We start from the raw sequence: 24,965 nt of genomic DNA, 5'->3' as shown, positions 1-24,965 counted from the left end.
TATCAGAAGACCAGGCTGTATCTGGTTAGTCCAGATGGCACAAGGCTGCAATCTGCCTGCAAGTCTAGAAAAGTCTCCAGCACACCTGTCATTCACATTAAAAAATATCTCAGCTGCTGCTTCTGCTGCTGTTCATATCTGCAACCAGCTCAGATACTGCAGTACCAAAGTCACGCCAAACTACACAGACTGCTGCTCTGTAGTCCCCAGGGAATCACTGTGAAAATCTCAGAAACCGGTCAACATTTTCATTCTCTGAGTGATTCAGTTTTGATTTATCTCCCATCAGGCTGGGAGGAGAGATGCTGTTAATTTTGAGAATTTTATGACAATGCTATTTCTCCCTTCTGCTTTATTATGCTGGTAACATTCTTATACCCAGCCTTTCTTAAGGCTAAGCTAATTTAAATAGCAGATGTAACTTGGGTTATTTTCTTGGGCCCCAGGACACGGGAGATATTCACATCCTTGCTAGACAATAGGAGGAGGCTCAGTGCATTTACCTGGTGGCACTAGTTTAACCAGGCCAACAGGTGGAAGGACCTTGTCATCCCCCTTCAGGTGCTTCCCTTCACGCTACCAGACAGAGCTAAGTCAGCTCATTTCACTCTCCTGGTATGAGTTGGGGAGTGCATAATGATTATAAATTTAAGAGCTAAGAATGAACAAGGTGTGCCAGGATGAAAACCCCAAACTTCCACGGTGAGAGGAACACCGCTATGTTTGCGCTCCCGAATCCACTCGTCTCCTTTCTGAAAGGAGTGGGAGCTTCCTCTGTGTTAATAGTTTCCAACTCACCTTAATTTTTTGGTGGCATGAAAGTTAAAATAGTGCTCTTTCCTCACTTATTGTCTCATTTTCTTGGATTAACACTGGTCCTTAGAAGAAAATCCTGTCTTTCTTTCCCAGAGTATTTTGAATATCCTGTTAATTTTTTAGGAAGTCATTGCATCATTATCAATGATGAAAAACCAGTTTTGCTTACACTTAAATGTGTTAATTATCAAAGGCACACTGAACTCCTAGAATTTTGAAGTATATTGCAGTCTGTTCTGTCTAATGACATAATGCAAATTTACTTTGCACAAGAGCTACACCTACATACGTGGTGAGAATAACTCTAATGATCACATGATCTTTACCAATAAGGCTTAGTTTTGAACTTGGCTTAAAAGTAGCAATTAAATTTCACTGCAGGAGTCAATGTGGTGGCCAAGCAGTGGGAGCAGAGGTAAAGGGTGTGAATGCACCCCATATGTTCAGAGAGGTAGAGGTTCCATCTAGCGAAATGGTTCATGCTGGGCCCAACACTCATAATGAGACTGGCTGGGGACGCTCTGCAAGGCCAGGCTGAGAAATCGAGATGGGCAGCAGACATGCCCTATTTTAAGTCGTGTGGCCAGGTAGAACCTTTGCCCTCTTCTTTCTTTGACATCTCTTGTCCCCAGTAACTATATTCCTTGCAATTTTGTGGTTAATCCTCATGACTACCATGTGAGGTGAGTACAGGCAAACCTTGGAGACATTCCAGGATCAGTTCCAGACCACCACGACAAAGCAAGTATCACAGGAAAGTGAGTCACACACATTTTTGGCTTTCCAGTGCATATAAAAGTTATGTTTACACTATACTGTAGCCTATTAAGCACACAATAGCATTATGTCTAAGAAAACAATGTACATACCTTAATTTAAAAATGCCTTATTGCTAAAAAATGCTAACCATTATCTGAGCCTGTTGGGAAAATGACCCCAGTAGACTTGCTTGACTCTGGGTTGCCAGAAACCTTTAATTTGTAAGACAACAATAACAACAAATAAGGCACAATCTGTGAAGCGCAATAAAATGAGGTGTTCTTGTACAGTGATCTCCATTTTGTAAAGAAAGTGATCTCAAAGAGGTTAATTCACTTCACCAAAGTCACGAGGCTGGTGCATTCCTGTCTAATGCCAGATTGGTCCACGGGCTTGTCCACACACCCTCCCACCACTGGACTTCAGAGTTTTAGCAGCAAAGCCTCTTCCGTGGAGAGCTTATACCTTCCCAGTTCTCCTCACTCTTCTTCACTTTCACCCTCTATTCATACTCTGTTGTAACAATGAAAGTAACCATGCAATTTATTGCCCAACCAAAGCCGCTTTGAGAATGAAAGAAGACACTATAAATAACTGTGGTGGGCAACAGGGATTGTAAAAGGACTTTTGGTCACCCAGTGTGAATGAATACCTGAAACAGAACTAACATTTAGCAACTTAACTGGAAATTGCTCACCGTGGAATCTCTCCAATCTTTCTTCCAAAAACAGCATCCCTGAACTCACCTCCTCCTAATTGTTCAAAGGGATCCCTCCATGACAGCCACATGGTGGTTTTTCTCAGGGTGGGAGGAATCAGCCCATCCTCGATACCTGGGCTTTACCTTCTGTCCATGTACAAAGGAGGGCTGCCATACCTGCCCTTCTCTCTAGGCCATGTAAGCACAGGGTGTGGCACACTCTCCTTGACAGGTGTGCTGACCAGCTGACCCAGGCAGCTTAAACACACAGGGTTCTCACTATAACCAGCCTGCAGTAAAGTTGGGGCCGTCAGAACTAAATCCCCAAACTGGGCATAGACTCAGATCCCTCTGAGCAAATTCTGATATGGTAACTTGTTGCAAATTATACTACCTCTTGATTTCAGGGAACAAGTCACAATTGGACTCCCCAGTCCTGGACTCTGGAGGCTTCAAGATGGTATCTAAAATGAACCATGATGTAGATCAGCACCTTCTCCCTGAAATGTCACACTTCTTGTTCAGTCAGGATACGGTGCTCTGAAGTTTAGATTTTAAGTGGCGTCTTTCATGCACCTGCTTGAGCACTCATTTTCTCTCCCTTTTACCTTCACCCAAAGAGAAAAGGGGAAGACACTTGGTGACTTGCAGAACATATGATTTTCTTTACCTTCCTTTATCCATATTTGTCACCTTTTAGTGCATGACCTTCAGACATGGGAACACCAGGCAGAGAGGACGGCCCCAAGGGGAAGCCTGACTGCCCCTTGGGGGGCATCTGCAGGCAGTGACAACGCACCTCCAAGGGAGTTGCCTCTCCCTCACTCTCGGATGCTGGCTCTGTGAGACCCAGAGATGATGTGTCTCTGGAAGAGCGGTTCCATGGACTGCAAAGTTCATCTCGTCCAAGGCAAGGGCTCAGACCAATGGAAAGGAGCCAGCCAAGGTGGAGCAGAGGGAACTTCGGCTCCACCTGCTTCTGACAGCGCCCCTCCTGTCTAATCTGCGCAAGAAATCACTTGGGTTTGGGAATGTTTAATTTAACTTTATCTGTGGATAGTGAGGAATCTATAAAGGTTTGATCTGTCAAAAGACTGATGAAAATCTGGGTTTAAGGGAACTTTTTGAAGAGTGGAAGTATTTGAAAGGGTTTAGAGAGAGAAAAGTTGGGAAGTTAGTGCTCCCTAAAGAGTCTAGATGAACACAGGATGATAAATCCCTGAATCAGTGCTATAGCAATGGAGCCGGGTGGGAAGGGACAGACAAAAGGAGAGAATGGGAATTTAACAAATCTCTGGGGAGTGCTAACACTCTGACAAGCACTTGACATACACTGTTTTTAAAATACTACAGCAGGAAAAGTTTCCCAGATGAACAGACTCAACCTCAGAGGTTAAAATTTTGCCTAAGGTCACACAGCTACTGGAAGAATCAGGATTTAAACCCAGGATCTGTCTCTAAAGTCTGTATTTTCCTCACTAAGGTCCATTGTCACAGCATTGGAGCCTGAGGGTAAGAGGCAGCGGAACAGAAATGGGAAACAGGACAGCAGTGGGGAAGAGTTAGTGTGGACACAAAGAAGGATTTACTCCCTTTCGAATGTCTGAATACCCTGTGAGTCAGAACTATGATGGTTTTTAAAGGGTTCACATTTTAATATTAAACAGGATTAAAAATTAAATTAAAAACAGATTGGTGATGAAGGCAGTCAAAAGGTAAAAAAGTTTAGAGAATAAAAAATACATAAAAATTAAAAATAACAATGGAAGTCCTCATACAAGTAGATACTTCTTAATGTTTTACAGCTGACTTTATAAAATACCCCACGTCCATATGTACTAGAGCCACCTGGTACAATTTCTCAGGTTTCCCAATCTAGATATAGAGTCCATTTATTTAGTGAAAAAATATTTAGTGGAAGAAGAAAAAACTGTCTCCACGTGTGAGTTGCTGGAAGAATCTTAGCAGCTCTGAGCATAAGTAAACAATTTATCTGAACCACCAGACACACACTGATTCCCTGTCAATTGTAAGTTGAAAAAATGAAAACCCACACAGGTGTTTTCAATAAGTTTAGTAAACCTTCTAATGTATCCCTAATGTATCCCTAATGTATCTCTAATGTAAAGAAAGGAGAGTAAATAATGCCAGGGAAATACTGCTGGCATCTGTGGTGTATGGTTAGAGCACAGAAAGGAAAATATAAAAGTGAACATTTTCAGAAACTTATGGTCTAAAAGACTAGTCATCTAGATGGAAAAATGGGCAAAACCAACAAGGGGTAAATATCTGACAAAGTCACAACTGAAATCATTCAGCTTTAGACTCATCAAGACTGACACATATCTAAGTGATCAGAGAGGTTAAAAAGGAAAACAAGAATAGGGATTCTTGACAATTTGAAAGAGACATCTATATGGAAGTGAGATGAAGCATACAGAGTCATGTGACCAACAAAGGTGCAGGGTTCCTCCCTGGAGGACACCTGTCCTCTTGGTGCCCACGTCAAGCATCCCATCCTACACGGAGTGTGTGTAATGTTCATGTTAGTCTTTTAGCCAATTTCCAGTAATATTTATTTTATAATATAAAAATATGCATACACTTAATGATTTAATAGGAGTATCTCTTTCAAGTAATAGAAAGCAGACTCCAGAGTTCTGAGTTGTTAATCTCTAGCAGTCCGTGTTATGTAAATGTATGCACTCATGTTCTTTATAGCTTCCCTTCATTTTCTTAAATGTTCTTAGTTTTTTTAATTGATCTGAGACAGAGAGAGAGAAGAAGGGGGGAGTGAGATGGTGAGAGAGAAAGAGAAAAACATCAATCTGTTGTTCCGTGTATTGACCACATTTTGCCACATATAATGTGTACCTTTTGCCCAAATTTTTGAGGGAAAAACAAGAATATGCATTGTACGCGGGTATAATGATTACATGCCATGGGTATAATAACGTGCATAATAATCCCATATACTGTGCACAAAAGCATGGGCGTGCATTATACACAGCAAAAATGCAGTAGATTCTTGTGCATGTCCAGCTTTGGTCTATTGGGATGGTACACTAACGAAGGCACCTGGCCAGCGGTTATAGCTCCTGATTGAAGAAATGGAAAGCAGCTAATAAAACATACTGTACATGAATAACAATTTATATATGTATATACACACACACATATGTGTGTGAATATATATATATCCATAAAGTTGAAATACCAGAAAGTTCTTTATGACTGACTTCAGAGCTTGAGAATTAAAAGAACAGCAAGGGAGTTTGCACAGGACAGGTTCCCAAGTGGGACCTGTTAATCTTATATTTCCGGGCAAAGTGACTTTTCAATAAAGTAGGTCATTCTGGCATGAGGTCACATTTACAGACTTCAGGGATCTATACAGCTTCTATGAACAAATGCCCTCAGGACTATGTCTCAAAACCACACTTCTGGAAGAGGTATTTACAGGCAAAAAATATACGGGGTGGGCAAAAGTAGGCCTACAGTTGTGAGTACGTGAAACACAGAGTTTATTATTATATTATTATTTATTAATGTGGTATTATTTTCCACATGAACAGCTGTAAACCTACTTTTGCCCACCCTTGTACAGAGATTCCAAAGTGAGGTTTCATATTGTGTATTTAATCTATCCTAACAAAAAGTAAAAGTTACTGTTTGAAGAACTCTGTTCCATAAATCTAGATCCTCACTCCCAAACCCTCTTTCTCAATACTACCTTGAAGATTAATTTAAATTTTATTCTAATTTCTGTTCCTTCAAAAACAGCATCATGCACATTGCAACACTGCTTCAACCACTGAAAATAAATTTCTTGACTCCGGCAGGGTCATCTGTAAAGCGCGAATGCATCATGATGACTAGTTCTCTCTGGCTCCCCGCTGCTGTCCGCAACCTCATTTGGCACCTGCCAGTGTGCGCTGCCCTATGATGACTCCTCTACAAGCCGCTATTCTCTGGAGATTTGACTGGAGAGAGGCATTGGGTGTACCTTGGAATGCGCAATGAAAAAAGAACCAATGACAGGCGAAGACATACAGGAAATTCCAAGAATGTCACTACAGTCCAGCCACCCTGGCCCTCTTGCCATTCCTCACACCCTCTAGTCATACTTCTGCCTTAGGACTTGGCACCTGAACATTCCTTTGCCTGGGGATGTTCTCGATTCTTACATTTCACCATGGCTACCTCTGTTACCTTCTTCAGGTCTTTTGCTCATATAGCTTGACCAACCAATTTGCAACACCCCCTTCTCAATTACTGGCACTTCCTAACCGCATCCCTCCTTTATTGTATTCACTATCTGAAATATCATTTGCTTTTTGTCTGTCTCCTTCCACTAGAATGTGAGTTCTGTGAGAATGGGGATTTTCAAGCATCTTACTCTTTGATGTTTCCTCAGTGCCAAGAATATCATAGAAGAAGCACTCAATAAACACTTGTTGAATGATTGTTGAATCCTTATAGCAAGATGACTTGAATCCTCACTTCATCTAGAGGAATAGGTAGTTACTCTCCTCTTGTTCATTTCGGTCATAAAAACCCTCAGGAGGGGTTTAAGCAGTTGCCCAAATACCCCACTCCCACACATGTGCCATAGTTTCACCAGGAAAATACAGGTGGTGCTTCACTCTGAGCTTATGCTGTTCAGCAATATACATTTATGTTTATCATATTGGACAAAGTGTGTCTAAGAAATACTTTAGAAGAATCGGGGATAGAAAAATATAAAAACTCCTCTCTCCACTGTGAGATTCACTATGTGGTTTGAGATGAGATGGGTCGATTTTGAACAAAGTCTAAATGAATGTTTAACTAAAAATTAGAATACCAGATATGTTTCACTCCACATAGGGAAGTCAGAGGGATGTCAGCAATGTATAAAACAACCACAGCTGATTAAAACTGAAGTGATGATGAACATTTAAAAGTGTCTCCCTACACCTTATATTCAATAAGGCATTTTAAAATATTAATGAACATTTTTATTGATTCATTCCCCAGCACACACCAACCAAATTAATGTTCTCCCTCTAATGCAACACTAATTAAACTCATAAACATTGCTTTTGACAAACTCAGGCACAGAGATATTTGTAAGAAAATGGAATATACAGAAAACATTTTAACCTAAGAAAATACAAGTATTCTGACTCTGTTAAACAACCAGTTCTAATTTTTTAGCCAACAACTTGACCTTTAAAGTATTAGGATAAACAAAAAGAACTAGAATAAACAAAATCTTTTTTAAAAGTTAGAATAATGGAGTCTGAAGTAAACCAAATCCAGTGGTAGTTGAAGCTTATAAGGAATTGTTTCAAGTTTTGCCCTCATGGCAGAAACATTCTATTAGGCAGACGCTGCTTTAAAACAGCTAATCTTTTAGGAGGATTAATCAGACACAGGAGGGCATATACTTCTGAACCTACTCCTTTCTGCAGTGTTTATGTACTGGGAGAAAGTGGCAGACACCCACTTGGGCATCTGAATTAGCTGCCACAACCATCTGCACAGGGAGGGAAGAAACTGTGGAGGCCAAGGGTCTCTTTTCCAGGAAGGGATGAAAAATCAATAATAGCAATACCAAGGAGATTAGAATATATTAATTTTTAATAATGAATAACTCAAATTTTTCCCCAATTTTTGGAACTAATTCTGAGAATTGTGCTTAAACTAAGATGCATCTCTTAATTTGGTACTATACGGAATAAATTGTCTATAACAGAAAAAATCACAATCATCATCTTCAGATAAATATCGTGACATTTGATATAAAGTAAGAATAATCTAATTCGTGAATTTCAAATTAAAGTAGTAAAAATTATTTCTGGACAGAAAATATGGACACATCTATTTTCCCTGTTAACTTTGGAAAACCGTAATTGTAACCTAAGAAAAAGTTCTGTGATTAGTACAGTTGGGTTACAGATGTAGATGCTGGCTAAAACATCAGTGTTAGAGACTCAGCTTTTAGATGGAGGGTAGAAGGGACTCCATTTACCTATTAATTTTAGTGGACTAAGTTCACTGAACTTGATAGCAGGGAGCTAAAGCACTTGTTTCTTTAAACGTCTACAGATTGTTCTCATCATTTTGAGCTCAAACTAATCTTTCTGTTCTTGGTAGAAAACTAACTTGAAACAACATTAAAGAATCAAATTTGATTAGGGTTAACATGGCATTGTTATTTTTAGAATGTTAAAGTGAACTGTACGTGGCCATTATGGACATAAATTAATTAGACATGTAACATTGAGAGATAACTATCACTATCTTGTTTCTAAAAATGGAGGAACATATCAACAATATTCTCAAATAAAAATTTTGCTCATTCTATCCTTGACATTTTACTTAATACACCAAAAATAAATCTATACTATTTTTATTGAATACCAAAGTTCTGCAGTTAAAAACATGTTACAACCATAACTTTGTATTAATGCATTTCAAATTCTGCCTAGGATACAAATATGAAGCAACTTAATAATGGCAGAACTAATCTACAGTTTCCATGTCTTACAGTTCACATTTTAGAAAGCACCACCACACTTTTGCCAAAGGATTTCTAACACATATAAAAATATTCATCTGCTTTTCTAAGGCAATACTTTCTGAAGTTGTCCCAAATGTCTCTATTAACATGAAACCCCTAGATGCCTTTAGGTTCCCAAATTACAGGTTTCTGCTTAAACAATATTTCGAGGAGAGAGAAAATCATCATCTACTTACCCAGGACACATTTTTGCCCTTAGGAGATTTTGGCATGGCAACCTGCAGTACTGAGGTGGCCAACAACAGCTGTGCCAACATGGACAATCCGGTGGAATATTTATTCCAAATGGCTTTGTTACCCAAATGCAAAAAATTCCCTTGTTGGCCAGTCACAGATATCATAAGTAACGGTGAAGATAACCTTCAGATAGCCCATTTTTCTTCTCAGTACGAAGCATGCGAACACACACATCACAGAGCACTATGATAATCAGTCAGTGAACGGAGGCAGAAGCTGCAGCCTGTGTATCTTTTACAGATCTGTAAAATCCAAAGTGGAGTATTTCCCTAAAAAATCCAAAACTTGAATCCATGTGGAAACATCCAAAAATCACAGAGGAATCCCTCTTTCTGTTGCTCAACTGCCATTCCCAATTACTCTCCAAGCTTTAATAAAAAGCTCGGTGGTGGTAGCTTACAATTTTTTTGGTAAGAAAAAGAGTGAAAGCAAGTAGCTTTGAGGAGCCTTATGGGTTAGCCGCTGGCATCCATCTTAGGAGGTGCCCAACTCCAGGGCTGCCCAGAAGATAAAGAGAATGCAGAGCTCAGTTTCAATAAATAATACATAGTCTCAGGTACAATGTGTACCTGGAAGTACCTTCTGCGCAGCCTCACCCCGGAGGCATTGCTCTCCGGGGAGTCACAGGGCACCTGTTGTTGATGGAAGTGCTGCATGCACGTCTGGTCTCCTAACAACCAGTTGCCTTTGTTTATATGGTAAGAAAAATAGAAGTCCCAGAGGGGAGCAAATTAGATGCCCCAGATAGAAGAAGAGCAGGGCTGGAAATCAGAGTTCGCTCTCTTTCCTTTGTTTCTGTGTCCTTGCATCCTGATTCTTTTACCTCCTGTCAATCCAGATTAACTAAGCAGATCCAGGCTAAATTCTGCTACTATCAGTAGTGATTAGTGTGAGTTGATGAAATCGGATTATACAGGCTGAACTCAGCCCTCTCTCTGGGCAGGCAACACCATGCGAGTGGAAAGCTGGTGTCCTTCTCTTCACCAGACTGAAGCTTTCTAGAAGGTTCTGCCAGAAGGAGTATTCTAACAAGAGAAAACCTGGCCTCTTGAAGCTGCTCATGTACAAACAGAGGGGAAGGAACCATCTATTTCATTTTCTACTTTTTCAAAAATTCCATTGTTCTTTTTTTTCCAATTTAAAGTTAAGTTATAGAAGAAATGCATGGCATTTTTCCATTTCATTGTATGTTTTTTTTTTCCCAGAAAAGTGTCCAATTTCACCAAGGAATTGAGGTCATAGGAGGCTACAGAAGGAGCCAGGAACTGGCAGTCACTTTTGTTGAGCATCTATTACATGCCAGAAACAACATAAAGGAACTTACATACACTCAAGCTCAAGCACTCCTGGAAGTAGGTATTAATATCAATGTTAAAGAGGAGAAAATTAAGATTTAGAGGTATTCATCAAAGCAATGTTTTTTAGACTCTTCTCTCATTGAAACCAAATGGCACATTTTTGAGGGTCTTTCCCAACTAAAAGAATATATATATGAATATATATATTTTAAGAACCATATGTTTTCATTAAGTATTTAAAATTCTCTGGAATTATGGTTCCTGCTTATCTTAAAAATAACAATGTTGTAGGGCTCCTTATAAGAAACATTTAGGAATAAATTTTTTGTAAAGTACTTAACACTAAAGGGGGAGGTCTACATAGTTGACCACAAAAATATCAGTACTGCTGGCAAAGGGCCTAAATGACTAGTGATTTTGGCTATATATTCAGCAGATATAGTTAATAATAATAGCTAATATTAATTAAAATGCTCTATGTAGTGTTTTACCTTTTTAAAAATCTTTCTTAGTGAAAACAACCACAATCTCATGAGGCTGATTTCAAATGATTTTGTATGATTTTGATAGAGGCAGTATTTACCAATATTATTTACCAATATTATTTACCAATAAAAAACATGATATTACAATTAAAATTATAGATAGAAACTGAATTTTCAATAAGTTCAAAATGAGAGGAAACATTAAAATACACACAGAAGTTGAGATAAAAAATATGTAAAATGAATTTTTCCTTTATTGTGAGCAACCTGTATGTGTGTCTGTATGTGTATGTGGGAAGCCTTGTCTGCTTCATTGTGCTATCGGCCCCTTAAGGACATGGCTCATTCTACTATGTGCTTATTTCTTTGGGGAATGTAGGATTTACTAATGCTTGCTCAATAACTGCTCCTGATTAGGTGCAATTTCATTATGCATTTTAAAACAGTTTGTTGAATATAATTGTGTTAAAAATTTCTGCAATATAATACAAACAGATCAAGCAACATCCATTAATGATGGAAACACTCAACAGAATAGCCATACCAGGAAAGTACCTCAACATAATAAAGGCCATATATTAGAAACCCACAGTTAATATCATTCTCAGTGGTGAAACATTGAAAGCTTTTCCTTTAAAATCAGGAGCAAGCAAGGATGCCCAGTCTCACCCTTCTTCAGCACAGTTCTGGAAGTCCCAGCCGGAGCACAGGTAAGAGACAGAAATAAAAGGCATCCAAATTGGGAAGGAAGAAGTAACACTGTCACTTTCTGCAGATGACATAATTATTTATATAAAAAATCCTAAAGACTTCACAAACACATACACAAAACTATTAGAAACAATAAACAAATACAGTAAGTTGCAGAATACAAAAATCCATGCACAAAAATCCACCACATCCCTATATACTAACAATGAAATTTCAGAAAAAGAAATGGGAAAAAAAACAATTCCTTTTGCAATTGCAACAAAAAGAATAAAATACCTCAAAATAAACTTAACAAAGGATGTGAAGAACTGGTATACTAAAAACTATGAAGCATTATTAAGGAGATTAAAAAGACACAAGGGGCGGGGGAGGATGGGATGGGAAAAATAGACAAAAAACTGTACTTGAAAAATAACTAAATAAAATTAATTAAAATTTTTTTAAAAGATAAAAAAAGACACAATGAAATAGAAAGATATTCTGTGTTCATAGATTAGAAGAATCAACGTAGTTAAAATGTCCATATTACCAAAAGGAATACACATATTTAATGTAATCCCCATCAAAATCTCAACATCATTTTTTTAAGAAATAAAACCAAAAAAAATCATCAAATTTGTATGAAAACCCCAAAGACCCCAAATAGCCAAAGCAATCTTGAGAAAAAAGAACAAAGCCAGAGGTATCACACTCCCTGGCTTCAAATTATGCTATACAGCAACAATAATCAAAGCAGCAATGCGGTTTTCATTTGCATCTCTCTGATGGCTCCTGATGCTGAGCATCCTTTCATATGTCTCTGGGCGCTCCGTATATTCCTCTTAGAGAAGTGTCTGTTCAGGACCTTTGCCCATTTTTTTTAATGGATTGTCTTCCTGGTATGGAGTCATATGAGTTCTTTATATATTTTGAAGCTCAAATCCTTGTCCGAGGTATCATTGGCAAATATACTTTCCCATACAGTTGGTTCCCTTTTCATTTTGCTGGTGTTTTCTTTAGTCATGCAGAAGCTTTTTAATTTATTATAGCCCTAATATTCACAGCAACATTACTTATAATAACCAAGTGCTGAAAACAGCCTAAGCACCAATCAGTAAATGAGTAGATCAAGAAAACTGTGGTATATATACACAAGAGAATGCTATTCAGCACAAAGAAAGAAGGAACTCCTATCTTTTCTGACAGCATGGATGGAACTGGAGAGTGCTGAGTATTATGCTAAGTGAAATAAGCCAGGCAGTGAGACAAATACCATATGATCTCATCTATAAATGGACCCTAATCAACAAAACAAACAAATAAGCAAAATAGAATCAGAGACATGGAAATAAAGAACAAACTGACAGTGACCACAGAAGTGGGGGGAGCACGATAACTGGGGAAAGAAAGGGAAGAATCAAGTCAAGGAACATGTGTATAAAGGACCGGTGGACAAAGACAATGGAGAAGGAAGAATTGAATGTGGGAGGTGGGGGTGGGGGTGAGTAGGGGAGGGGAGAGTCATGGGGGAACAATGGGGAAAACTGTAACTAAACAACAATAATTTAAAAAAAAACATCCTGGTATTGGCAGAAAAACAGACATACAAACCAATGACACAGAAGCGAGAGCCTAGAAATAAAACCACGTGTATATGGGCAAATAATTTTTGACAAAGGAGCGAAACACAAACCATGGAGAAAAGAAAGCCTCTTCAATAAATGGTACTAGAAAAATTGAAAAGCCACATGCAAAAAAATGAAATTACACTAGTTTGTCCCTATGTTCAAAGATTAATTCAAAATGGATAAAATACCTAAATATAAGATCCAAAACAATAAACTACATAGAAGGAAACACAGCTAAACTCATGGACCTTGGTGTTAGAGAAGATTTTGAGTTTGACCCCAAATTCAAGGGAAGTAATGTCAAAAATAAATGAATGAGACTATATCAAACTCAAAAGCCTCTGCACAGCAGGCAAGAAACTGCCAACAAAACAAAAAGGCAACCTATGAAATGGAAAATGCTATTTGCAAACAATAGCTCCAAGAGGTTTACATCCAAAATACACAAAGAAGATATACAACTCAACACCAAGCAATCAATTCAATGGAAAAAAAAAATGGGCAGAAGGCCTGAACAGACTTCACCCAAGAAGATCTACAATGGCCAAGAGATATATGGAATGATGCTCATCTTTACCAGCTATTAGGGACACACAAATCAAAACTACAATTAGGTACCACCTCACACCTGTTAGAAAGATTATTATCATCTAGACAAGTTAATAACAAGTGTTGGAGAGGTTGTGAAGAAAAAGGAACTCTCACTACTGGTGGGAATGTAAACCGGTATAAGAACTATGGAAAAAATACCAAGGCCACTCAAAAAAATTAAGTATAGAGTTACCATATGAACCAGCAATACCTCTTCTAGATATCCACCTCCAAAATTTGGAACCATTTATTTGCAATGATATGTGCACCCCTATGCTTACTGCAGTGTTATTCAGGGTAACCAAGACATGGATGCCACCAGTGTCTTTTGATAGATGAATGGATAAAAAAGATGTGGTACATTTATACCATGGAATACAACCCAGCCATAAGATAAAATACTGCCATTTGTGACAACATGGATGGACATTAATGTATCATGCTAAGTAAAACAAGTCAGTCTGAAAAAGCTAAGAACCATATGATTTCACTCATATGTGGGATATAAAACTGAATCTCATAGACACAGACAACAGTATGGTTGTTTCCAGAGGGAAGGGGTGGTGGTATAGTAAAGAGTAAAGGGGACAAAATATATGGTGACAGAAGATGATGGGACTTTGAGTGGTGGGAACATAATGCAATATACTGAACATATATCATACAAATGTACATTCGAAACCTGTATACTCATTAACCAATGTACCTCAATACATTTAAATTAAAATAATTAAGTTGTTTAAAAAGCAGATAAAGCAATTTGGAACAGAATGCTTTGACTAAAACGTGAACACTAGGGGTTACTTATTTAGATTTATTTAGGTTTGTATTTTTATATTTTAGATTTTCTAAAAATCACAAGTTTAGTGTTCCAAAAGTGAGTTGTGTAAAAGACCAGACCATGTGACTCTGGACGTACTTAGTTTCATATCCTCTGGATACATTTAAACTACAACTAATTTTTGTTCCTTTGGATCATAATGGTTTCAGGTTGTTATGGGTTGAATTATGTTCCCCCAAAAAGGTATATTTAAGTTCCACCCCTCAGTACCTCACAATATGATTTTATTTGGAAATAAGGTTTTTACAGAGGTAGTCAAGTTATGAGGCCTACAGTCATCACTCCTATTCATCACAGTATTTGAAGCCCTAGCCACAGCAATCGGACAAGACAAAGAAGTAAAAGGCATCCAGATTGGAAGGGAAAAAGTAAAACTCTCATTATTTGCAGATGACATGCTATATATAGAAAACTCTAAAGATTCCACCAAAAATTTTAGAATTAATAAATGACTACAGTAAAGTCACAGGATTCAGAGTCAATATATAAATGTGTTGCATTTCTATATACCAATAACAAATGATCAGATGAAGAAATCTAAAAAGTAATCTCATTCATAATCACATCAAAACATATAAAATAACTAGTAATACATCTGACTGAAGAGGTAAGAGACATGTGTTCTGATAACTGTAAGACACTGAATAAAAACATTGAACAAGACACAAATAAATGGAAGGTTATACCTTGTTCATGGTTTGAAAAAAATTAATGTTGTTAAAAATGTTCTTACTATCTAAAGTAATGTAGATTCAGTGCAATCTCTATTAAAATACCAATTGTATTTTTCTCACAATTAGAACTAATTCTAAAATTTATGTGGAATTGCAAAAACCTCAAACGGCCAAAGAAATCTTGAAAAAGACCAACTGGGAAGTATTTGCTCCCTATATCAAACTATACTACAAAACTACAATAATCAAAGCAGTATAGTACTGGCATGAAAACAGATCAATGAAATAGAATATAGAGGCCAGAAATAAATCCTTACATATATGGTCAAACAATCTATGACAGAAAGGGAAAGGAGATAGAGTGGAGTAAAGGCAATCACTTCAATAAGTGGCATTGGAAAAACCATACAGATAGAAGCAAAGAAATTAAATTGGACCACTTTCTCACACTATCCACAAAAATATATTAAAAAATATAATGGATTAAAGACCAAAATGTTAGACCTGAAACCATAAAACTCCCAGGAGAAAACACAGACAGTATACTGTTTGACATCACTCTTAACAATATCTTTTTTGGATATATGCCCTTAAGCAAGAAAACAAAGAAAAAGTAAACAAATGGGACAAAATAAAACTAAACATTTTTTCAGAGCAAAAAAAAAGCACCAACAATATGATAATACAACCTACGAAATGGGAGAAGATACTTGCAAATGATACATCCAATAAAAAGTTAATAAACAAAAAGTTTACCCTTTGTGACAGCATGGGCAGACCTGTAGAACATTATGGTAAGTGAAATAAGTAAGAGAAAGACAAATACCATATAATCTCCCTTATATGTGGAATCTAACAAACAAACTGAACTAATAAGCAAAATAGAGACAGACTTATAGAGAGCAGGATGACAGCTATTGGGGGGGAAGTCAGGGGGTGGAGAGATCCAGCAAAAAAAAAAAAAAAGAAAGAAAAAAGGACTCATGGACAACAATGTGGTGATTGCAGAGCTGAGAAGGGTGTAAGGGGGTTAAATGGTAATGGAAAAACACAATAAAAACTTTAAAAATGAATTAATAACTAAAATATATAAAGAACTCATACAACAGCAAAAATCAAACAATACAATTTTTGAAATGGGCCAAGGACCTAGAGAGACATTTATCCCAAGAGGACATACAGATGGCCAGCAAACATATGAAAAGATGTTGAATGTCACTAGTCAGGAAAATGCAAATTAAAACCTCAGTGAGATATTGCCTTATAATAACTACCACACACACACATAAAAAAAAAACAAACAGATAAGAAGTGCTGGCAAGGATATGGAGAAAAGGGAACCCTTGTGAACTGTCAGTGAGATTGTAAATTAGTGCAGCTACTATGGAAAACACTATGGAGATCCCCCAAAAATTTTTTTAAAAATACCATACAGTTTTGATTCTTGTAGGTCTATAGTATAGTTGATATCAGGAAGCATGATACTTTCCATTTTGTTTTTTCTCAAGATTTTTTGGGGTCTTTTGTGGTTCCACATAAATTTTAGTATCAATAGTTTTATTTCTAAGAAAAATGTTATTGGTATCCTAATAGGGATTTCATTGAATTTGTATATTACTTTAGGTAGGAAGGACATTTTAACAGTATTAATCCTTCCAATCTATTGCCAAACTATCCAGCAACTCCACTTCTGGTATTTAGCCAAAGAAAACAAAAACTTTAACTTCAAAAGATATATGCACCCCTATGTTCACTGCCACATTACTAGTATTAGCAAGATATGCGGGCAGTGATGTCCACTAATAGATGAATGAATAAAGAAACTGGGCATATATATGATGGAATATTACTCAGCAGTAAAAACAATTGAAATTTTGTCATTTGCAACAACACTGATGGATCTAGAGAATATTATGCTAGGTAAAATAATTTAGACAGAAAGACAAATACCATATGATTTTACTTACATGTGGAATATAAAAAAATCTAAGTAAATGAATAAACAGAACAAAACAGAAACAAACCCGTAGATACAGAGAACAAGCTGATGGTTGTCAAAAAGGAGAGGGTGCACAGGGTGGGCCCTAATCCAATATGACTGGTATCCTTACCAAAAAAAAAAAAAAAAAAAAAAAAAAAAAAAAAAGGACATTTGAACACAGAGCCAGATGTGCACAGATGGAAGGCAATGGGAAGACACACAAGGAAAAGCCTGCCACGTGACTGGAATGATGCACCCACAAGCCAAGTAATGCAAAGGATTTCCAGCGAACACTAGACAATGAAGAAGCAAGGAAGGATTTCCCCCTGGAGCCACCAGAAAGAGCAGGGCCCAGCTGACAGGTCAGTTTTAGACTTCCAGCCTTCAGAACGATGAGAGGATATATCTCTGTTTGAAGCCATGTAATTTTGGGTACTTATAGCAGCCCTAGTAAATGAATACAGACTTGTCAATTCAGTAATTCTTCTTCTGTTTTGTTTCAATGACTCTGGAGTATTCCAAGCTTCTTTCAGTAATTTCACTACACTCTGGGGCAGGGGTCACTTTTGCCTTCCCCTAAACCTGACTGGCACCTACACCAAAATCCTAAAGGTAAAATGTTAATTTATTTTTAAATTGATTTTAAAGTATACCTATATTGTTTTCTATATTTGATTTAATTTTAACTTAATTCATAGACTACCTACACATTTCACATTAGGCCTCCTCAATTGGGACTCTTTGAACCTAAGGAGTCTATGGATATAATTTATGAGGTTTATGAACTTGAATGGGAAAAAATTACATGTTTTTGTCAGTCACTTCTGACTAAAACTTAGTATTTCTTTCAATTACAAATATATTAACACAGAGTAGTGTTGGTAGCATCTTTGATGTCAGCAAGAGAAAGCAGATATTTTCATACCAGATTATAATTGCTTCAGATGTCTTAAAATACTATATCTATTTTTTAGTTTATGATATACCTGCTGAATTCTTTAAGGGAAATCTGTGATGTGATTTTTTGCAATTTATTTTGAAATACATAAAAACACGATGATGGTTTCATGATGCATGGATGGATGAACAAATGGCAAGACATGTAATACAGCAAGCGTATTAAGCATTAATGGGAGAGTCCTGGCGTGCCTATATGGGTGTTCTACCTAGTAGTCTTTAAGATCTTTAGTCTTGCTATTTAGAGCACTAAGAAGCATATACATGATCATGTACAACCTTTATCATTTTTTAAAGCCAATTTTCAATAGTAGTAAAATTCGTATGAAGTTGTAATGTTTAAAGGCAAATGCCACTAGAAACTTGGTATTACAACATTTCAGTTTCTATCTATAATAATAAACCAGCATAGTAAAAAACTTAATTAAGAAAAATGAGTACATACATTACTGTATTACAGATGTGGTTTTTAAAATATTGTGAAGACATTGTTCTTGTATGATTAGTTTCCTTTGTCATTCTACAAAATTTTATATTATGCCTTTAAAAGTATCATTCTTAGAGAGACTCCCTTGGGATTTATGAGACTACAAAAGAGTCCATGGTACAATAAATTTAAGAATTTCATCTATAAAGGAATCATGAAAAAACTGAATAAAGCAATATTATTCCACAAAGCTATTTCAAAGGATTGACTCTATGGTAAGATTAAAAAAGTCAAGTCTTGCTCTGGCTGGCAAAGCTCAGTGGACTGAGTGCAGGCACAGGCCTGCCAACCAAAGGATTGCGGTTCGATTCCCAGTCAGGGCACATGCCTGTGTTGGGGGCCAGTTCCCAGCAGGGGACACAGGAGAGGCAACTATACATTGATATTTCTCTCCCTCTCTCCTTCCCTTCCCCTCTAAAGATAAATAAATAAAATCTTTAAAAAAATAAAGTCTTTTAAAGTGTAATGTAATAACCCTATACAAAACTAGAACCTTACAGGTACCCAAGAAATAATTGACTCATATTCTAGTAGTTACCTATTGATGTGTAACCAACTGTTCCCCCAAATAATGGCTTAAAAAATTTATATCTCGTTGTCATACAGGCTCAGAGGGCTCAAATAGGTAGTTTCCATTTGGAAACTCTGCTGTAGCTATGGCTAGGTAGCTGCTGGGGCTGACTCACCTGAAGGCTTGTCTGGGTTGGACAACCAAGATGCTTTACTCACACGGCCGGTAGTTGATGCTGGCTGTCAACTGGGAGCTAAGGTGAGGCCGATGACTACAGAAAAACATGTCACCTTTGCATGTGGCTGGAGCTTCTCACAGTATGCCATTTGGGTTCCAAAAAACAGTACCACAAGAACACGCATTCCAAGAAACCCTGAGTGATATGCAAAAATTCTTACCTAATCTTGAAAATCCCCGCATCACTTTTGCTGTGTGATGCTTGCTGAAAGTGAGTAACAGGACCAGGCCAGATTCAGAGGGAAGGAAGGATACAAGAACAGGAATACTGGGCTTGTGGATCATGAAAGGGGAAAGATGCACCTGTGGAGACCAGCTACGACACGTCCATAAAACCATCATAATCGTCTAGGTGAAGGAATGAGCATAATTCTGTATTTGATTAGCGTGGGCCTTCTGACTGCTTACCATGCTCACCTATGACTCCAATTTAGCTAATTATTTCTCAAAGAGCCCCGAATGAATTCCTTTCCCACTGCATTTCTTACTTTGGCCTTGAATGAGTAAAACATGGGGCCAAATATGTGATTTAGTACTCCCTAGTTCCCCATTAGCTCTAAAAATTCAACCACGCTCATTCAATTCCTTCAAGGAGAGTGGTCTTTATTAAAGACAAGATTCATTATGTATTTTCTGTCATTATACCTTTCCCATTCCAAGCACACTGCTGATTACATAGCAGTTTCCCCCAAAGAATCTAACAGTTGTCATCATCACACAAATAAGATGTGCAAACATATCCTGGCTTTTGAAAGAGGCTGGAGAAACAAAACACACGTTGTCATCAGTATGGACTCACATGCCAACCCTTCTATGGCTGGTTTGTCAGGAAAGAATGAGACTGGTTTATATCCATTGATGTGATTGAGCATTTTCCTTTTAGTGACTGTGTTTGCAATCAAGGAATTGAATTTTATTGTGTCCCAACAGGAATAGCCCATTGATCAAGGATATTTCAGTAGATTAATCTCTTAATTAACTTTTTAACAGAATTTTTAAAATGGGAAAAGATAACGAGGTGAATTAACAAGTTAGACTATTGGGGGGGCACTCAAAATTAACTCCTGGTCCAGTCAATATAGGTCTTTCAGTACTGACTACTTACTATACAAAGCAGCATCCCATCAACTTAGTAAGTCTTCCTAATAATGTATAAGGCAAGTACTATCACTCTTCCCATTTTATAGGAAATAGAGACCCAGAGGGTTTAAGTGACCATGGCAACACCCAGCTTTGATCCTCTGGGTGTTGGTCCCGACACTTGCCTGCTTGGTACGTCTATCTCTCAGTTATTACAAGAATAGCTGACCAGTGCTGCAACCCACTGAGAGACCTGAAACAGGTTTGTAGCATCTCATCCCCTCAACCCACCTCTGATTTCAGCCCAGCTGCAGTGTAGTCTATGTCCTGCTTCAAGCCCAAGCCTTGCAACCTTCCACTCTCCACCCCAGGGTCTTATGACCTGCAACATCCACTCAGTCCATCAGCAAGCCCAGAAATGGGGGGGACTCATTGCTTGTAGAGTCAGCTCTCAATAATTAGGGGACAGGAGCTGATAGCCAAATGCTCTCAACTGCCATCCTTAAACTCTTCTGGGATGTTTAGACACCCTTCTCAGGGGTGCCTGGTGCTATCTAGCTTGCTTCGCTCACATCTGGATGATGTTTTTTTTGTTCGGATTTTTCTCCTTCCCTGTCTCCCAGAGACCACCCACCCTACAGAGTCCTTGCCTCAGGCTCTGCTTTGAGGGCAACAAGATCTATTATCATTAAACACACCCAAGCTATCCCATAGAGGCAGTGGAGTAGATGCTCATTTCTGAGTGTTTCTTCTGTGATTTCACTGAGTTCCATCAGAAAGAGGTCCTTGGCGATGACTGGGGAGCTATAGATTTCACATGCAGGCCCTTCAGTTTTCTCACTAATTAGACTGATCCCCTTGAGAAGAAGGATGTTCAGATCTGTTTCCCACACTGCACCTAAATGGCTGCAGGACGTTTAACAGGTGCTCCATTAGTGCTTGCTGATTAAGTACACCGTTCTCTCTCTTTAAAGGATTATCCCTTTCTGTTCTTATCTAACCTATTAAAATGCTAGCAGTATCTTCCCCAGAGGATCCCCCATGGGCACTTTTCTCTGACTCGGCAGTGCTTTAATCCTGAACTCCGAGGATCCAGCACTACAGGGTGTTATTGCGTATGGGCGTGTCCCCACGAACCACACGGTACAGGGTCAAACACGATACAATGAGCATGGCAAAAAGAGCACAGGTTTGGAGTGACACGGACTAGGGTGAATTCTGACTCAAAATTTACAAAATATGGAAACTGGGACAAGGTAATTAACTTTATATGGATTCCTCATCCAAATAAAGACCCCAGCGAGATGCCCACCACAGAGCTCCTTAGAACACTGTATGAAATCGGGTGTAAAGAATGTAGATAGTAAAGCTCGCAGCGACTCAGTACCTGGGATCTTCCTGCCCACGGTTCTTGCTTGGCCTTTATGATGTAATTACTGTGACCAACCTGTTTGAGTCTTAGATTTCTCTTTTGTGAGGGAAGGATTATTAACTCACAAGTTTACCTAGCATGGCTGAAGCCAAAACAAACAGGCCCCTGCATATGAATGTTACTTGAGATTTGCAGGAGCTATGACAGGCAGTGGAGGGAGCAAAGGTGAGACTGCCATGTACAGCTGTAGACCCTGTGCATGGCACAAAAGCCGGCCAAAGGGGGAGCTGGGGGTGAAATCACGGGGGCTGCACTCACCCACTGGGGGTGCATTCTGCTAATTTATCCACTCAAAGAGAGTCCTTTTTAAAAAATGCACAGAGAGGCCAAAAGGACTAGCAGAGGTCTGAAGTATAAAGAATAAAACAGTAAACTTCTCAAATTCAAATCCTGGCTCTGACATTAACTAGTTGTTCATCTGTGGGCACAGTCCCTCTGTGCTTCAATTTCCTCATGTGCCAAATAAAAGGTTTTTTATAGTACTCATGGGTTATGAGGATTAAATGATTTTGTGTAAAGCACTTTAGGACAGTGCCTGGCATACAGTATGCAGTCAGTAAATGCTCATAGTCCCTGGCTGATGTGGTTCAGTGGACTGAGTGCTGGCCTATGAACCAAAGGGTCGCTGGTTTGACTCCCAGTCAGGGCACACGCCTAGGTTTCGGGCCAGGTCCCCAGTAGGGGGCATGAGAGAGGCAACCACACATTGATGTTTCTCTCCCTCTCTTTCTCCCTCTCTAAAAATGAATAAACAAAATCTTTAAAAATAAATACATGCTCAGAGTCAATTATTATTACTGTTATTCCATAAATATAACTAATATAATAAAAATAAAGACATGCCAATTGTGAAATGACACAAAGTATTTATTAATTATTCAAAATAGAATTTAGTTCTATTCAAAACCAATTTATGTGTACTAGGTTTTTTGTGAATCCAATTCGCAATATAAATTTATATTTTTCTCGATTTTTATGAATATAATGAATAAATTGATGAGCCACCGAAATGTACAAGTTATAAAAACTTAGCTCTAAATGATTTGAAATGGCTGTCAGAATTATTCTCTCAGACACAAATTGTTTTGTTTAGTTCAAGTCAGTGCTATTAACATCAATGACTGAAGAGCTGTCTGTATTTAGTTTAGATCAATGTGAATTTTTAAAAAATTACTTGTATAAATAAATTGGGATTTGTTATGTACAAACAGATATATAACTATTATACAAAATCTGAGTTGCATTCATACTTTGGATATCTAGAAAAATAATCCTTTGAGAAGGAAACAAAACCCACCCAGGATTATGAAAAGTTTAATTATTTATTTATTTACCTAGCATATTCCAACCTGAATATGCCTTTCCAACCTGAATATTCCTAATATTGCCTAAAACTCTGTCAATCGGTCATGACATTTATCATGAGAATGTATTATCCCCTGGTGACTTGCCAACTAAATGCTGATCCTTGTTAGATGGTAAGTTCTTCAAGGGCAAGTAACATATTCATTATTTTAATATATAACACTATACACATTATATACAAAAACAGTGTGGCCGAAATGATAATACAAGCGTCTGCCCAGTGAACTCCAAAGACACATCCCTGCCGGATCTGCAGTAATCCAGCCCAGAGGGGACACAAGGACTTGGAGGGTCACGAAACTGACTTCTCAGCAAGGGTCTCACCACAGCATCCTGTCCCCTGGAGGGCGTCATCGACAATATCTTGTCATTAAATAATAGTCACAAAGCCATTTTGTGGCTCTTTCTGAGTGAATGTTGGAGGAGGAGGAGAGAAAGGGGAACAGCCAGGTCAAGGAGGGGAGAGGCTGTCTGCACTTCTCCCAGGAAGAACAGAACCTTTTGTTTTTACCAGTGCCGGGACAGCTTTCGGAAAGACTGCCAAAGCCATTCAGATTGTATTAATTTGGCCAACCCACTAAATTAAAACGTCCTTGATAAGAAAAGGGTGAAGGAGTGGCTGGCTATAGTGAGCCTTCATGGTATTTGCCACTGTCCTCCATTTCAACCAACATTTACTAGAGATTTTGTTCTTTAAAAAAAAAAAATTGTTTTCAGGGGTAATTAACCCAAAATATGTTGTGAAAAGCAGAGTGACTAACTTTGGCTATCTTAGCCACTTTCTTCCTCCATTTCCTTTATTACAAATAAAATTTTGGTCTAAATAAATGGTGTTTTGTGATTAAGAACAGGAAAAATGAGAATCCTCATATTTATGTTTCGTTTTCTGCTCACTCTCTCGGCAGCCCCTGTCACTGAGACTCTCATCCCCAGACTGTATGAGTGTGGTCTCCGTGACCTTCCCCATTTGAATCCAGCCACCTGAGCTCCCAATAGAGTCCTCCTTGAGTGTGTCTGTTTACACCACTAGAGATTTATGATCATAAATAGAATTTATTGCTTATTTCTTACCACATTGAGTCTTATTCCCAACCCTGCACCCCTGTGGTTGTGATATATGTATAATAATTATATGAGAAGGCTTAAAATAAATCTATGTAGTAACAGTAATATTAAGAAACATTAATTTGAAAGAATGTAAGTACCCCTAGGGTTACTGCAGCATTATGTACAATAGCCAAGATTTGGAAGCAGCCCAAATCTCTGTGAATTCCCCAAATTGCCCAAAGTGCTTACCCCAGTGGAGCACATTTTGGCTGCTTTTGGAGTGAGGGGAGTGCATTCTATGCAGTTCTAAATGGCTGACGCTGGCAGTAACAATGGGTTCAGAGATTTCACACAGAAGGCTACAGGCTGGAAGGTATGATTGACATTTCTGATAAGGTCGGCATGGTTATTTTATTGATTTGTTTAATTTTTCCCTTTTTATTGAATTCATTGGGCTGACACTGGTTAACAAAATTACACAGGTTTCAGATGCACAATTCCATAACACATCATTTGCGCACTGTGTTGTGTGCTCACCACCCCAAGTCACGTCTCGTTCCATCACCACTTGCCCCTGTAAA

General features: G+C 38.1%; 1 protein-coding gene across 8 annotated transcripts in view; it reads right to left on the bottom strand.

The window, feature by feature from the left end:
- The window catches only part of CACNB2 (calcium voltage-gated channel auxiliary subunit beta 2), a 332,982-nt gene that overhangs the window by 187,064 nt on the left and 120,953 nt on the right, over positions 1-24,965 (bottom strand). The window contains exon 1 of one of the 8 annotated variants that reach the window (XM_037158290.2): positions 9,020-9,857. The exons of the other annotated variants lie outside the window; for them this stretch is intronic. Within the exon in view, the coding sequence (XP_037014185.1) occupies positions 9,020-9,184 (165 nt within the window). The 5' untranslated portion in view covers positions 9,185-9,857. Of the gene's footprint in view, positions 1-9,019; positions 9,858-24,965 lie in introns of those variants that run through there. 8 annotated transcript variants of the gene reach the window in all.

This window comes from Artibeus jamaicensis, unplaced genomic scaffold (genome assembly GCF_021234435.1).
Source record: "Artibeus jamaicensis isolate MK-2021 breed Jamaican fruit bat unplaced genomic scaffold, CSHL_Jam_final contig_867, whole genome shotgun sequence".
Classification (NCBI taxonomy): Eukaryota; Metazoa; Chordata; class Mammalia; order Chiroptera; family Phyllostomidae; genus Artibeus; species Artibeus jamaicensis.
Note: the sequence above shows the minus strand (reverse complement) of the source record. Positions and strands in the feature narration are given on the sequence as shown.